Below are 14,831 nucleotides of genomic sequence, written 5' to 3'. Positions count from 1 at the left end.
TTCATATAAGTTTAGCTAGCATCTCTAACCTGAGATTGCCTTGGTGGAGTCCATGTTGGAGACCCTCTGGAGGACAGCCGCAGGCCGGCTAGCCGAGGTTCCCCTGAGAAGGTGCTCAGCTGTGGATACATCACAGTATTTACATCACATATTGCGCGAGTGTTTCTATAAGGGGCTTCCTCTGAAATTAGACAACAGGGTCAGCAAAGAGCCACATTCCAGCCTCTCTGAGCTCAGGGAATACCGGACGAACGTGGCTGCTTCGCTCAGCAAGAAAACAATAAATCAGAGAAAAATAAATGGAACATTGGAGGCTATGGCCAAGTCTGCACGTTCACATAAAACACTTGAACTCATTTCTGGTGAGAATGAAACTGTGGGAAATGCTACACTACGTGGTGGTTCGTCATTCCCTCTTATCATCCACTCTTAGTGTTTTGATTAACTAGAACATGAAGTCAACATACAGTCAACCTGCTAACTCCCAACTCCAGGCTTCTGGGGAAAAGCCGTCATGTTATTTCCCATGAGAGAGGGGAGGCCCATGCCTGTTAATCGTTAGTTTACTGGATCGGAGGTATAGCAGAGGACGAAGGACTCTGGCATTTCCTGTGTGTGACCCATATTTAACAGTACATTATTTTGCCCCTTTACACATTTATACTAACATTTATGGGAATTACAGTTCTAAAATAAGGAAACTGTCCTTATTAATACAACATATGGAGTGTATTGAAGTGATCCCTGGGGCAGCTGCCTCACCTGGCATGGTGATGTCTGTGTAGCTGGGCCTCTTATCACTCAGGGAGGAAAGCGGCTTAGCTGCTGACATCGAGCCAGATATGGAGTGTCTCTGAAACGGCAAAAAATAACAGCTTTCTGTTACAAATCCTGTGAGTGGTCTTAGTTAAGAGGACTGCAATCCTAACTATATAAACACAACACTTCTTAATAGCAAAATAAGTTGTTGCTCTCCAAAGAAAACCAGGTATCTCCAAATTTTGAATTTTTTTGCAGTTTTCAGAAAAACTGAGGGATTGAGTGTTCCTTTATTTGGTTGAGGAAATTCTCCTACATCTTAAACTAAGATAATAACAACCCATTGCATCATCTTAATAATGTAGTTATGCAATGCAATTATCCTAAACATAAAGAATAAGTTTTTTCTTTTTACAGTGACATATGACATGACATGACATGACATTTAGCTGACGCTTTTATCCAAAGCGACTTACAATTGCTATATATGTCAGAGGTCGCGCGCCTCTGGAGAAACTAGGGGTTAAGTGTCTTGCTCAGGGACACATTGGCTGATGTATCGCAGTGGGAATCGAACCCAGGTCTCCCACACCAAAGGCACGTGTCATACCACTGCGCCTCATGCATTCATGTCTTTTTAAATCATGTTGTTTGTTGATAGTACATTTTCCAATGTCTATCCTCATCAATTGCCTTGCGTGGTTTTTAATGAAGTCAAAGACTACATTTCATGTTGTGGTCAATAAAGATCTTTTACTAACGGATCACTACAAAAGTGAACTGGTAAGGTAACACCACAGAAACATATTCATCCGAAGCCTTTCCTCCTGTACCTGTATGGGTGAAACGGCAGCTGCTGGCGGCGTCTTCATGGGACTGGGGCTGAGGGGGGTGCGTGGCAGCGGAGCAGCCGAGGCTGTTGGAGTCACAGAGGCACTGCCATTGGAAGGTGGACCTAAGTTAAGAGTGAAAAGGAACCAAAACACGCAGCTGAGTTCAGCCCTGCTCCGCACGGCTAACCAAATACACTCCTCATGTCATGAAATGTGTCAAGAGCCTTGGACAGACATATTATGTATAAATGTTATTATTAAAACCAGCAGCAACGTGTAAAAGTGAGGAAAGTGGATAAAGGGAAAATTTTTTAAAAAGTGAGGAAAGTGGACCACATTGTGATTGTGTGGCACCTTGTGACGCACTGTCGAAGCTTTTGATGAGTGTTTTGACGGTGGGCGAGGGCTCTGAGGAGGTGGAGGATCGCCGACTGAGACCCATCCCCTGCCTGAGAGCAGCTAGGTCCCTCTCCACTGCATTCATGTAGTTATACACTCTGCCTCTCTCCTCATCCTGCCTGGAAAACACACAGTGCTTTACTCAGTATGCAAACTCACAAGCTCCTCAATTTCTACATTACATGCACACTAATATTCAACTATCATTTCTTGCAAGGAGATGCATTCTTCTTCTGTGGATCTCGGACTCTGTTTCCACGATTTTACAATGGACTCGGACTGTGTTGGAACTTCTCCCATTAGAAGCTATTAGCTTCTGGCTCAGAGACATGCCTTTTCGCTTTTTTGAAATCTGGGACCCCTTCTTGGACTATATTGGGGAGGATGGTGCACGGACCCTTCAGAGTGGCCTCTATGGTTTAGCATGGTCTGAGATCTCGAAGTACATTTCCAGGTGACATACAATAGCTTAAGTAACCCAATTTGACTGATTACGTTGAGTATGCCTCAAATGTGCAAACCTTCTGTGTTTTTGTTTTTGTTTAGTTGTTTTATACTTTTTTTTTGTTGTTGTTGTCTTGGTTGTTTATTTTAAGGGGTGGGCTAAAAGGAGGGCTTTATTCTTTACTCAGTAGCTGTATTCCTTTATGTTGTATGTGCCCCGAGGAAATTTAATAAAGATATGTTAAAAAAAAAAAAAAAACTATCATTCCAAACATGACAATATTCCGAATTAGATACAGGTCAACATCATATTCCGTTTGGATATTCAGAAAAAGGCCTTTTTTCCGAATTTAGCATTTTCTTTGGAATTTGGAATACGCGTCTCAATCGGGGGTTTTGCTGCAGTTTACGGCCCCCTGCCTGTTTACAGCTTACAGTCAGCTCTGTGTGTTCAGTGTTGCTATGGTTTTTGTACACAAACCAACTAGTCAACAGTTTGCAGGGCTGCGATACGCATGCTCAAAAGAATGAATTATGAAAAAAATTGGATATCAACAGGTTTTTAGGATACGCACAAACATCGAAACGCCCACGTTTTCAAGGTGGTGGTTTAAGGAACGAAATACGGAGGCTGTGTTCACACAGTCGAACAAGTCTGCCGCCGGTGGAAAACTTTTGCACAGCTGCATGTAAACGGGTAAACAGCTAAGTCGGAATATTGTCTTTTTGGAATAAGGGATATATGGAGAAGGAATATTATGTGCATTTAAAATGAGTGAATATGATTTGAGAATAGGTATTATTCAGGGGCTTATATCATGTTGTAGGGACATTTATGCTGAAATTGTCATTAAAAATAAATAATATGTTCTGTGAAACCAATTTTTCAACTGTGGGCTTCAACGATAAATGAATGCTATCCTGCTACTGAGCACCCAGAGTTATAATTTAAATAAGCAAATAAATTTTTTTTTTTTTATAATCTACCCTCGTTTTGTTTACAAACATATGACAGACGATGTCAGCGTGACCACTGCAGCTCTTCTAAACGGCTCTCTGCAGCTCTTACTTGCGGCTCTTAACCTCGTCCAGCTCCTTGCACAGCTTCTCGTTCTTCTCCTGGGTTTCCTGCAGCCGGCGCCGCAGGTCCCCGATCTCCTCCTGTGCTTCGGACTTGATGTCATTAGCAATGACAACAGCTGTCTGCAGATCGGCCTGGAACTGACGCCACTCCATTGACTCCTCCTGCGCACACACACACACCACACACACAGTGAGACAACAGCAGACAGTGGAACATTATTTAGGCTAAATGATGCTTTGGATCATTTAATCAGAATCAGAATCAGCTTTATTGGCCAGGTTTGCATAGACAAACAAGGAATTTGACTCCGGTAATCTTTGCTCTCAAAGTACAACACTTAACAGAGTTGACGGTAAATATAAAAACAAATAGTGTACAGTATAACAATACAATAGAATTTACAATTTTACAAAAAATATACAAAAGAGAGGGAAGGAATAATGCAATATCAGTCAACAGACTGAGATTTTAGGATTTAAATATGAGTACAGTGCAAGGCAGATCAGTGCAATGGTAATATATTAATAACAATATTGTAATTAGAGGATTGAAATCCACATGAGGTAGATGAGCAGAACAGTGGTGGTTGACTTTGTTCAGTATGACGGTGGGGGCTATTTCTGAGTGTTCAACAGAGTGACTTGGGGAAAGAAACTGTCTCTGTGTCGGCTGGTTTTGGCGAACAGTGCCCTGTATCGCCTACCAGAGGGAAGGAGGTTGAACAGTTGTTGAACAAACAACTACTTACAATTTAAGTAGAATTAATGATTTTGTTTTGGCCACTTGGGGGCAAGAACCCAGAAAAGGCTGAATCTAGTTTGTTTTTCTTCATTTCTGTGATTTATTTATTTAGTTATTTGACAGGGACAATGCACAGCTCTTTAGCAGTACCAGAGTTAGCTATGAGCTCATTTTCATCCATAGTCCCTGGGGAGGAAACGGTAAGATATAGATGTCCTTTGTGCGATACGAGAATCGGTACGCTGGCGCCAAATATCTATATCTTTATTTAATAAAATAAGGCGCTCTTAACAGATTTCCCTGCTCGCAGCGTCGCTACATTATGACTCCTCAAGGTGGCGCTCAACACATGAATGAGGGAAGCTTGAACATAAGTTAACTAGCCAAAGAGGAAGAGGTTTTCAACAGGATGACTGACAGCAGTTTGAGGAAAATAACAGGTGTCCCAGCCATGTTTAAGTCCAAAGTTTAGGCCCATAGCTGCTCTTTAGTTCTGTAATTTGAATTTACAGACTGAAAAACTTGCGCTGCAGAATTGTGCTGTTTTCTAACAGTTTGGGCTTACAGTGAATAAAGAGAGAAAACCTGCACTTTACTTTTTCACGAGCATTTTGTATTCGTAGTTAGACCAATATCGGGATTTATCATTGTAGGATTGTCTAGCAAAATAATGATTATCGCAGAATTGCTGTATCATGATATTATCAGTACCGTAAGCCATGCATCGTATCGCGAGGTACCCTGTGATTCCCACCCTTACTGCCTACAGTAAGAGACTCAGACTGGTTAAGAAGGCCAGCTCTGTCCTGGGATGCCCTCTCGAACCAGTGGAGGTGGTGCGAGAAAGGAGAATGATGGCAAAGCTATCATCCCTGATGGACAACATGTCCCAGCCCATGCAGGACACTCTAGTCTCGCTTTGCCAGACCCTCCTCCAAAGCGCGCTGAAGGAGGGTCTGGCTACTCCACGTAGCATTCGAAGATGGGAGGAAAACGTGCTCTGGTTTAATGGCATTTCTTTAAACCCATCACAATCGTCATGGGCGGTGCTAAACTCCGCACAGAGCAGCTGCAAAATAGTCATGCGAGAGAAAACTCAGATTAGACAGATAGTCTAGCTAGCTGTCTGGATTTACCCTGCAGAGATCTGAGGAGCAGTTAACCATAGTCCTCATAAATCCACCGAATTTAAAATTCCAACACAACGAAAGCGGATGTTTTTGAATGTTTGAATGTTCTACCAAAACAAGTTCCTTCCCGAGGCTATTTTGCAGCGGCACCAGGGCTCTGTGCGGTGCTTATATTTGTAAAAAATATATTGTGTATCCACCCCATGATTCAAATCTGCTTTAAAATGTAATGGGTTCTTCCTTGGCCCATGCTACACTCTTCCACCATGTTTCATGAAAATCAGCTCAGTGTTTTTTCCCTAATCCTGCCGACAAACGGGACAAACAAAAACCGAAAACATTACCTACTTGGGGGAGGTAACAAAGAGCTGTATGCAAATATTATTTGATCCTAGTATACCCCGGACTGTCCTGGTCCTCAAATAGCTCACTGCCCCCCTGCAGCATTCTTACCCTCAGCCTGCGGTGAAGAATCTTAATCTCTCTCTCCATGTCGTGCTTCTGGTCCTGCAGCTTCTTCAGAGAGTCTGAAATAGGAAGTAAATACATGTTGGTCTAACGCCCATATTTTACTACAGTTATCCTGAAGATTCACACTAAGAGTTTGACAAACACTTGATAATGGGATTATAATGGTAATGGATATCTTATTACAGTAGATGTTGGTTTTGTTTTCACAGTCGGGATTACATTGCCAGGATAAGCCTGACAAGGCTTTGCCCTTTCAAAACAAGAACACATTCAGAGCTATTAAGCCTGTTCAAATAAACATGAGGGTATATAAACCTACTAGCCAGTCAAAGTCTGACCATTACAATGAGTTTACACTGTTCTGTCCAGCCCACTTACTCTCCAGGTCTGTGATGATGAGGTTGTCGTGGAGTTTGAGAGCTCGGTGCTGCTCCACCTCATCCTCCAGCTCGAAGATGGTTTCCTTCATGTCTGCGATCTCGGTGTCTTTCTCCTGCAGCTCCGCACGCTGCTTCTCCTGCACGCGCTCCTGCTCAGCCATCTGCTGCCGCACCTGCTCCTGGAAGTCTCTGTACTCCCTGTCCAGCTGCACGCACACAGGAAAAGGGCTATCCTTTATTTAATTAACAAGCCATGAAGTAATTAGCTGACTTAATGTGCAACAAAGCACCAGCAGTGTCATACAGTAATTTATGGAGACATATTGTGTACAGTGTGTATGTGTTAAGTACATATCTACACAGTTGTCCTCTGTCTAGTGGTACGTTGGCGAGGTAATAAAAGGGAATGCGTACCACGCCTTGCTAAAGGTGGACTCTGGAGACCTGACAGCTGAATATGTGACATTTTCAAGCTTAAATCTGGCTCTGCTCTATAAACGGGAACTCATTTGGTGACCCAAAAACACTTACTTGCAGCCTAGAATACTTTTTTTAGGTCAAACACATCAATTTATTGTTTTATTCCTTCAGGAAATTGATGTCTCTGTAATAACCTCCGATTATACATCTCAAAATCTAAAAAAGTTTGAACTAACCTTACTGAAAGAGTCCTGCAGCCGAGTGAGCTCACTGTGGGCTTGTTCCAGCTCCTTCTGCAACTTGGCCGCCTTGGCCTCCGCCTCTTCTTTCCCCTTATGCACTCCTTCCAGCAGTTGGCAGATGTCGTTTTTGTCCCCTGCGGTGTGAAGAGAGTACAGCTCGGCAACCCTGTGCCTCTCCTGATCCAGCTGGGCTCTGCAGCGGCTCAGCTCCGCCTGGTCACTGCTCACCGCTGCCTTGTACTCCTCGAGTGTGGCCCCCATGGCAGCCTGACCCTGTCTTTCGGACTCCATGATGCGCTCCATCTGGTGGTTCCTCTCTTTTAGCGCTCTGATCATCTCTTGGGCCTCGGCGTTGTCCTGCTCGGCCATTTTCAGTGTGTTGGAAAGGTGTTGTTGAACCCCCAGCAGCTGTTCTCTCTCAAAGCGGGCGTTGTCTGCCAGTTCTCCGTAGCGCTGCTCCAGCTCCAAGTAGCGGCCACTCTTGATGTCCTCCTCTAGTCCGTACGATATGTGATGATCGTCCAGCAGAGAGCGCAGATACTCAATCTGTCGCCCGTACAGCTCCAGCTTGTCGCTCTGCTGGCACAGGGAGTCCATGAGGATAACCTTCTCTTCGCCCAGCCGCTCGTTCTCTCCGTTCAGCTCCTGGGTGATTTGCTGCAGGTCGGCCAGCTCCTGTAGCGTGGCCTGGAGCTCCTCGGCGGTGCTGTGCTGGTTCTCCTCCATCTGGTGGATGCGCTCCGTCAGACAGGCCACTGACACCTCGCTGGCGTTGCCGCTGCTGCCCCGCCGCGAGCGCTCCCTGCTGGGGGCGCACTCCGATTCAGATGACGAGGAAGCTCCAGAAGGGGCGTCCAGAGCATCGTCACTGGAGGTGACGGCCTGGTAGACCTCACTGGATTCACTGTCCAGGTTGTCTGCTGAGCCTCCGTGCTGGTGTCCTGTGAGTAGGGGTGTGTAAATCACATACGATATTATATTGATTATTGAGACACGATACAATATTTACTGATATCTTAAAGTCACAATACGATCTTGATTCCATTTAATTCAGGGGCGTGCGATTGATAACTTTTCACATATTAATGAGCGTCTGTTACATTCAAGCCATTGCCAAATGAGTTGATACAAAGCTAATTAAGACTATCAGCTCTACCAAACTCTCTCTGTATTTCTCAGTATGTTCAGAAAATGGTGTCGTCCAGCGACTTTCGCGTGCAGAAAATCTAGCAAAGATAATAACTTCTTCTGAAGTGTCCATGTTTTTTTAATCCTATGTCCTCTTGGTAACAACCAACTGCGTGGAGGAGGGGTGGGGGTGGTGCGCTATTACAGAAGGCTTGCGTCATGTGGATGCGGCAGCAGTTTTGTTGTCATTACAAAGAATTCCTCAATGGGGGCGGAGACCAGTGAAGGATATTAGAAGCACTTTTCCGGTGATGGCTGAGGGTTAATGCACAGCCTCCATCTGAGCTTGACAACGTAAATGTGACGTGAGCAACTTGTCTGAAAGTTGTAAGTCTTCTGGTAGCTGTGCCAAGAGAAATCTCAATCATTCTGAATCTTGCAGAGACAGAGAGCGTAGGTATATGTAAGGATATAACATAGGCACAGGCTAATTATGGCTAAATAAAATGCTAGTTAACATTAGTAATTAAACAGCTAATGTAAGTCAAAACTGCCTGCGAGCTTCTCCTGTACTATACGGTAATTCCTCTACTATGCAACAGTAAGTCGTGTGGTTATGACACAATCGTTAGCCTATTTTTACAAAAACGTCTACTACGGAGCCATAACGTGAGATACAAGGTAATGGAGGCTTTTATACATCGTTGTGTTTCTTTAGAAATAAACAATGGACAAATAAAGTCTTTAAACGCATCAGATGTAACGTTATTTGCTGTCAAAGTGAATGGTACTCAATGGAATGCTAATGGCGGGTGATCTCTCTCTCTCTCTCTCTCTCTCTCTCTCTCTCTCCCTCTCTCTCTCTCTCTCTCTCTCTCTCTCTCTCTCTCTCTCTCTCTCTCTCTCTCTCTCTCTCTCTCTCTCTCTCTCTCTCTCTCTCTCTCTCTCTCTCCCTCTCTCTCTCTCTCTCTCTCTCTCTCTCTCTCTCTCTCTCTCTCTCATACATTTGGTAGTCCAGTAACCCAGAAACGGTGACTTTGCCCTGGGTATGGAGCGCCACGGGTGCCGCTGTCTCGTCAGAGTTCCTGAAGTCCGACACGTCTTACCAAATTTGCAATTAGCCATACATTTTTCGTAAAACGGCCCATATTTGAGCTTTACATAGTTGATTTCTCGCATAAAAAAGTCTCAGAAGTGAATTTATTAATGAAATAGCAGACGAACAATGTATAACATTGCAGTGTCTGAAAAATGAGACCTGCTGTCTCCTCTCCAATGTATGTGTATGTGTTTCGCTCAACCAATCAGGACGCAGCTCATCTAATGTTCATGAGCATACCATATTTGGGAGAATAGCTCTTGTTCCAAATAGGGCCATATTCACAGAACAGCAACCAGGCCATTTTCAGCCCAACCTATGTTACAAACCCTATTAGGAGACCTTAAGGAACAGTGTGAAATACCCTATATAACCATTCTATCACCCCTTTAAACATTTAAATCAAGTCAAAAAAGTTTGTCAGTTTTATAACTGAGCTCTTCCAGGCATTGAAATAAAAACAATTATTATTTTTAATAAAAATAATAAATATGAAGTGGGAATCTAAAATAAAGGTGCACTTTACAGACATTATGTATCGATATTTTCACTTTGCATCAATAATATTGGATCGTGGATCTTTGAATCGATGGATCGATCCACATCAATGTATCATTACAACACCCCTACCTGTGAGCAGATCCTCCAAGGAGCCCGGGGCAGAGCCTTCCACCGAGGACGTCAGCGTACCTGTTCCCCCGCCATCACTCTGCCCGCTACCTGCTGTCAGGTCCGGGCTCAGGGAGGTGTAGGTGAACGGCTTGTCAGAGGCATCAAGCCTCTGCTCCAGAGAGAAGCCCAGCGCGTTGAGCCGGTCTTTCAGCATTCGGTTCTCACTCTTGAGCAGGTTGAGCTCCTCCCTGATGGTGTGGTTCTGCTCTTGTAAGAGAATCAGCGTGGACTCCACGTCAGCCGCTGTGATGGCTGAAACCTGGGGCTTCTCCTCCTCCTCCTCCTCCTCTTCTTCCTCCACCTCCGCAGCTTCTTCCTGCTGCACTGCTTCCTTCCCTCCCAAGCCAAGCTGGGCCCTCATGTCCCGCAGCTCACTGCGAAGGTGGAGGATCTCCACATCTTTGCTTTTAGCCAAACCCAACAGGTCTTTCACTTTGGTCTCCAGGGCCACCTTATCGCTGATCTGGCCGTCTGATTTAGACTTGCTCATGCGGCCGTCAGACTCCGCCAGGATCTGGCTGCGAGAGCGCTTCCCTGAGGCTACATCCCCCGCTGTGGTCCCTGATACCAACTGCTTCTTATTGGCTAAGGTCCTGGATGTCCGGAGACGGTCTCGTGACGAATTAGGCTCCTTGGAAATGGAAGAGGTTGTACGCTTGGATGAAGTACCTGGTGAGAGAGAATAAAGTAATCTTTACATTTTCAGTAGGGGTGGGAAAAACAATTCAAAAATCTTATGTATCGTGATTTTTTTGTGTGACTTTTAAAAGTCGATTCTTTTCCCCACAATCGATTTTTATTTTTATTTTTTACCAATGACTTAGCTTAATATTTTCTGTTTATATGGTACCGCCGATGGCTACTACATCATATCCGTTTCCGGCAAACCAGAGCGACAGCAGAAATTCAATGTCAGACTGACTGACTGACATTTGATGTGCATTCCTTTTAGAAAACAATTAGCTATTAGACATGTCTCATAATATGTTGTCTCTAGAAGTGGATTATTCAACTTTTGTTTTTGTTAAAAAGGAAAAGAAAATCACAATACTCAATACTTTCAAGTCGCAATACTTCTAGAATCACAATACAAATCGAATCCTATCCTGCCGATACAGGAGACTGCGCTCACCCTTTCAGAGCATGACGTGCGGAGAGCATTACAAAGCATGAACACCAGGAAGGCAGCAGGTCCAGACGGCGTTCATGGACGAGTATTCAAAACCTGCGCAGATCAACTTGCTCCAGTGTTCACAGAGATATTCAATCTCTCTTTAACCCAGTTGACTGTACTAACATGTTTTAAAAGATCAACAATTGTTCCTGTTCCAAAGAATTCCCATCCTCCCGGCCTGAATGACTACCACCCTGTTGCACTGACATCTATAGCTATGTAGTGCTTTGAGAGGTTAGTCAAAAACTACATTTGCTCCTCATTGCCCCAAAATCTAGATCCCCTACAGTTTGCCTATCGATCTAATAGATCTACTGATGATGCCATTAATTTTATACTGCACACTGTATTAGGGAATTATGTGCGAATGCTGTTTATAGATTTCAGCCCGGCATTTAATACAATCAAACCTGTTACGCTCATCACTAAGCTGGAAGATCTTGGTCTGCATTCATCTCTGTGCAAATGGATTTTCAATTTCTTGACTGGTAGACCCCAGGTGGTGAGGGTGGGTAGCCACACCTCTTCATCCCTCACCCTCAACACAGGAGCACCACAGGGCTGTGTTTTAAGTCCACTGTTGTATTCCCTTTACACACATGACTGTACGGCAGTACATGACTCCAACGTCATTGTCAAGTTTGACAGACTTTCAAACTGGTGCCAAGACAACAACCTACTCCTAAACGTTACCAAGACTAAGGAGATGTTTATAGATTTCAGCCGTGATCAGCAGAAAGTTTACAAACCACTCCAGATCAACGACTCTCAGGTGGAAAGGGTAGAGAGTTTTAAATATCTTGGTGTTCATATTTCTGAAGATCTGACTTGGACCAAACATGTTGATTCACTGGTGAGAAAGGCACGCCAGCGTCTTTTTCACCTCAGACGCCTGAAGTACTTTAGGTTACCTCTGCAATTACTTAAGAACTTTTACAGAGCCACCATTGAAAGTATTACTACTGGGAATATAACAGCTTGGTATGGAAACAGCACTCAGCAAGACCGTAAAGCCCTAAAGAGAGTAGTGAGATCAGCTGAACGTACCACCAGGAGTACACTACCCAACCTAGAGGAAATATACATCAGGAGAGTAAAGTCCAGAGTAAAGAAAATCACCAGAGATCCCAGTCACCCCAACAACTGCCTCTTCTCTGCCCTACGCTCTGGGAAACGTTATCGCTGCCTGAGGGCCAACACAGAGAGAATGCGGAAAAAGTTTTATCCCCAAGCTATCCGGATACTGAATGCATGCACTTTAGACATTTTTTCTTCTTCTTCTCTTTTTTTTTTTTTTTTTTTTTTTTAATTTTCTTTTTTTTTTTTTATTTGATTCCATTCAGCATTGTCCCATTAGCATTTAACATCTCACATGTGTTTTTCTTCTTCTCTTCTTTTTCTATTTATTTCCTTATTATTTACACATTGCACAGCCATGGAGACAGTGGACAAAGCATTTCACTACATATACTCTGTATAATTGTATGTGACTAATAAATAAATTTGATTTGATTTGAATCAGCACCCACGTATCGTGAAAGAATCAAATCGGGACAAAAGCATATCTGCCCAGCCCTAATTTTCAGTTAAACAACTTACTAAAGATAGAAGAGAATTCATATGTAGGCATGGACTATTACCTGAAGTTGTCTTTGGCTTGCTGTCTAGGTTGCAAGCATTAGTCCCAGTGGAGGCAGTCTTCTTGGTCCTGCTGACGGCATTACTTGATGCAGGATTCCCTCCGGCCATAGCTGCTAAAAGATCATCATTGCTTTTCACCTGAAAGCACACAAAAAAATCAACAGTGGCGCTCCTCCTGACTCCTATTTATTGTTATTACTATTTTTGATATACCCCTCTTACTTTCGCTTCTATATATATATCTTGTCTATTCATCCTGTGATTCCCCTCAAGCCCATCACCCATCCATCCTACTTTGTCCAGATTGATATCACACACACACACACACACACACACACAGACACACACACCTTTTGTCCTGTAGGCACTATTTGTTTGTGTTGTTTGATTTTTGCTGGTCAGTTAATGATTTGTCTTCTGTCTTGCTAAATTTGATTTTTAAATCAACAAATTCACTCACAAAAAAGAACATCTAATCAAATTCAAAGCGTCTATCACGTGATGAGTCTTACCTTAGACAGAGGTGCAGCGGTGCTGGTCTTAGCTGCAGGCTTTCCGGTGCCAGCGGTAGCCGTGGCCTCTGCCTTCCCTCGATCTCCGCTCACCTTACTTGCCGCTGGCCGGACCGACTTCTTCATACTGAGCTCTGTGATGCCGATACATTTACAGCTCAATCTGTGCACAAAGGAGGGCGGGGGGGAGAAAGGTAATGTGTGTCAGTGTGCAGAGTGATAGCTCCAGTTTTCCATGGAAGAGGAATTCTTTCCACAGAGGCTATTCCCTTAACACTGGAACACACCGAGGCCACATTGAATAGCCGAGCACTTGCAGAAAAACGTGTGTCTTTGTGATATGAAGATTTTAATACTGTGTTAAAATAATTCTGCTTATTCTCCAAATCCCTACCTGTGTTTGTGATAGCTCAGAGTTTCACATGCCTGTCAGCTGCAACAACGATCAAACTGATAAAAAGTTTGATGCGTGTGGGTGGTTGCACTCTGCTCCGCCAGACAAAGATGGGCAAGACAGAGTTTTTTGAGCACTGTGTAGAAAATTGAGCAGAGCCAAAAAAGGAAAAGTAAGATTCCTTCGCAGATAAAGGGAAAGCTAGCACAACTGCAGTCATATTTTGTGAGGCAAAAATGTGAGTCTGTTAGCCTGTTACTGGGCAACTGGTCTGATGCACTGAATATCATCTTGCCCTGCCAAGAAATCATTAAGTGCCATGTTCGTGCAAGATGTACTCATACCAGGATAATTTGGTGAGCTGCATTGTTGCAGAATGTGTCATGAATTAATAACAGGTTATATAATTATGTTGGAGCAATTTTGCCAACAGTGTTCATTTGGCAACAGACAAGGTGCTGAAACTGGCTGTAACCAAATAACAAAAGCTCGTATAAAACACAGCAGGCTTTATTCCGCATTGCTCACGCGTTGCGTCCAGGTCTGAAGAGAACCTGACTTGATGCCATTATAGCTAGAAAAAGTGATTTGGGACACAGCTGGAGACTAAGAGTAAGCACTTTAGCACAGATTTGGCCTTGGAGCTTTTTGCACTAAGGCTCTTGAGAGGAAAAAGTGAGCTGAAGAAGTTATTTGTTGTACATAGGAAACCCAGCTACAATCTATCTCTGCTCGGTTGTTTTCTTGAGCAGAAGTTTGTTGTTTGGATCTGGGAATACATATAATGAAAAATCAGCAGCAGTAAATCAGACTTTAAATAGAACACCAAACAACAATATTAACTATGCAAATTTTTAACAATATACCTAAGTAAAATAAATAAATAGCCAAAGCTATAACACTTCTGTTTTCTTTGTAACAAAATACTGTTGAAAAACAAACAGAATTAAACTTCATTGTGGAGATGATTCAAGCATGTTTGAATGTCACATTTCATTTTAATATGAGTGTCCAGGTACCGGAAGATGCACAGCAGTTGCAGCTGTAGCCACGGGATGTCAGGTCAGATCAGTTGATACAAGTGAGTACAGCCAAATCATTATTGATTTGATTCAAAAAAGTGTTAGGTGCATAGTATATCTTCATTATATGAGTTAGCAGCTGCAGGAAATACGTTAGAATACATGAACTTTTGTTAAACAGAGACAATTAAATGATGTGCAGAATAGTGCAGCATTTGTTAACACAAACATGCTGAATCCACACAGTAAACCAATTCAGTCTCAGTCTAGCTCACTGTCATATCGA

General features: G+C 43.3%; 1 protein-coding gene across 2 annotated transcripts in view; it reads right to left on the bottom strand.

Annotated features, from left to right (window-relative positions):
- specc1la (sperm antigen with calponin homology and coiled-coil domains 1-like a) overlaps window positions 1–14,831 on the bottom strand; it is a 36,670-nt gene that overhangs the window by 12,887 nt on the left and 8,952 nt on the right. Inside the window, exons 2-12 of one of the 2 annotated variants that reach the window (XM_031302153.2) lie at window positions 13,130–13,292; window positions 12,617–12,755; window positions 9,761–10,471; window positions 6,898–7,844; window positions 6,240–6,447; window positions 5,844–5,917; window positions 3,505–3,680; window positions 1,959–2,110; window positions 1,593–1,714; window positions 763–853; window positions 30–119 (exon numbers count right to left, since the gene is read on the bottom strand). In XM_031302153.2, the coding sequence (XP_031158013.1) occupies window positions 30–119; window positions 763–853; window positions 1,593–1,714; window positions 1,959–2,110; window positions 3,505–3,680; window positions 5,844–5,917; window positions 6,240–6,447; window positions 6,898–7,844; window positions 9,761–10,471; window positions 12,617–12,755; window positions 13,130–13,255 (2,836 nt within the window). In that variant the 5' untranslated portion in view covers window positions 13,256–13,292. Of the gene's footprint in view, window positions 1–29; window positions 120–762; window positions 854–1,592; window positions 1,715–1,946; window positions 2,111–3,504; window positions 3,681–5,843; window positions 5,918–6,239; window positions 6,448–6,897; window positions 7,845–9,760; window positions 10,472–12,616; window positions 12,756–13,129; window positions 13,293–14,831 lie in introns of both variants that reach the window. The other variant, XM_031302152.2, reaches the window with a different exon arrangement.

Source organism: Sander lucioperca, chromosome 2, assembly GCF_008315115.2.
Source record: "Sander lucioperca isolate FBNREF2018 chromosome 2, SLUC_FBN_1.2, whole genome shotgun sequence".
Taxonomy (NCBI): domain Eukaryota; kingdom Metazoa; phylum Chordata; class Actinopteri; order Perciformes; family Percidae; genus Sander; species Sander lucioperca.
The sequence above is the reverse complement of the archived record's forward strand: the minus strand, read 5'-3'. Positions and strand labels throughout refer to the sequence as shown.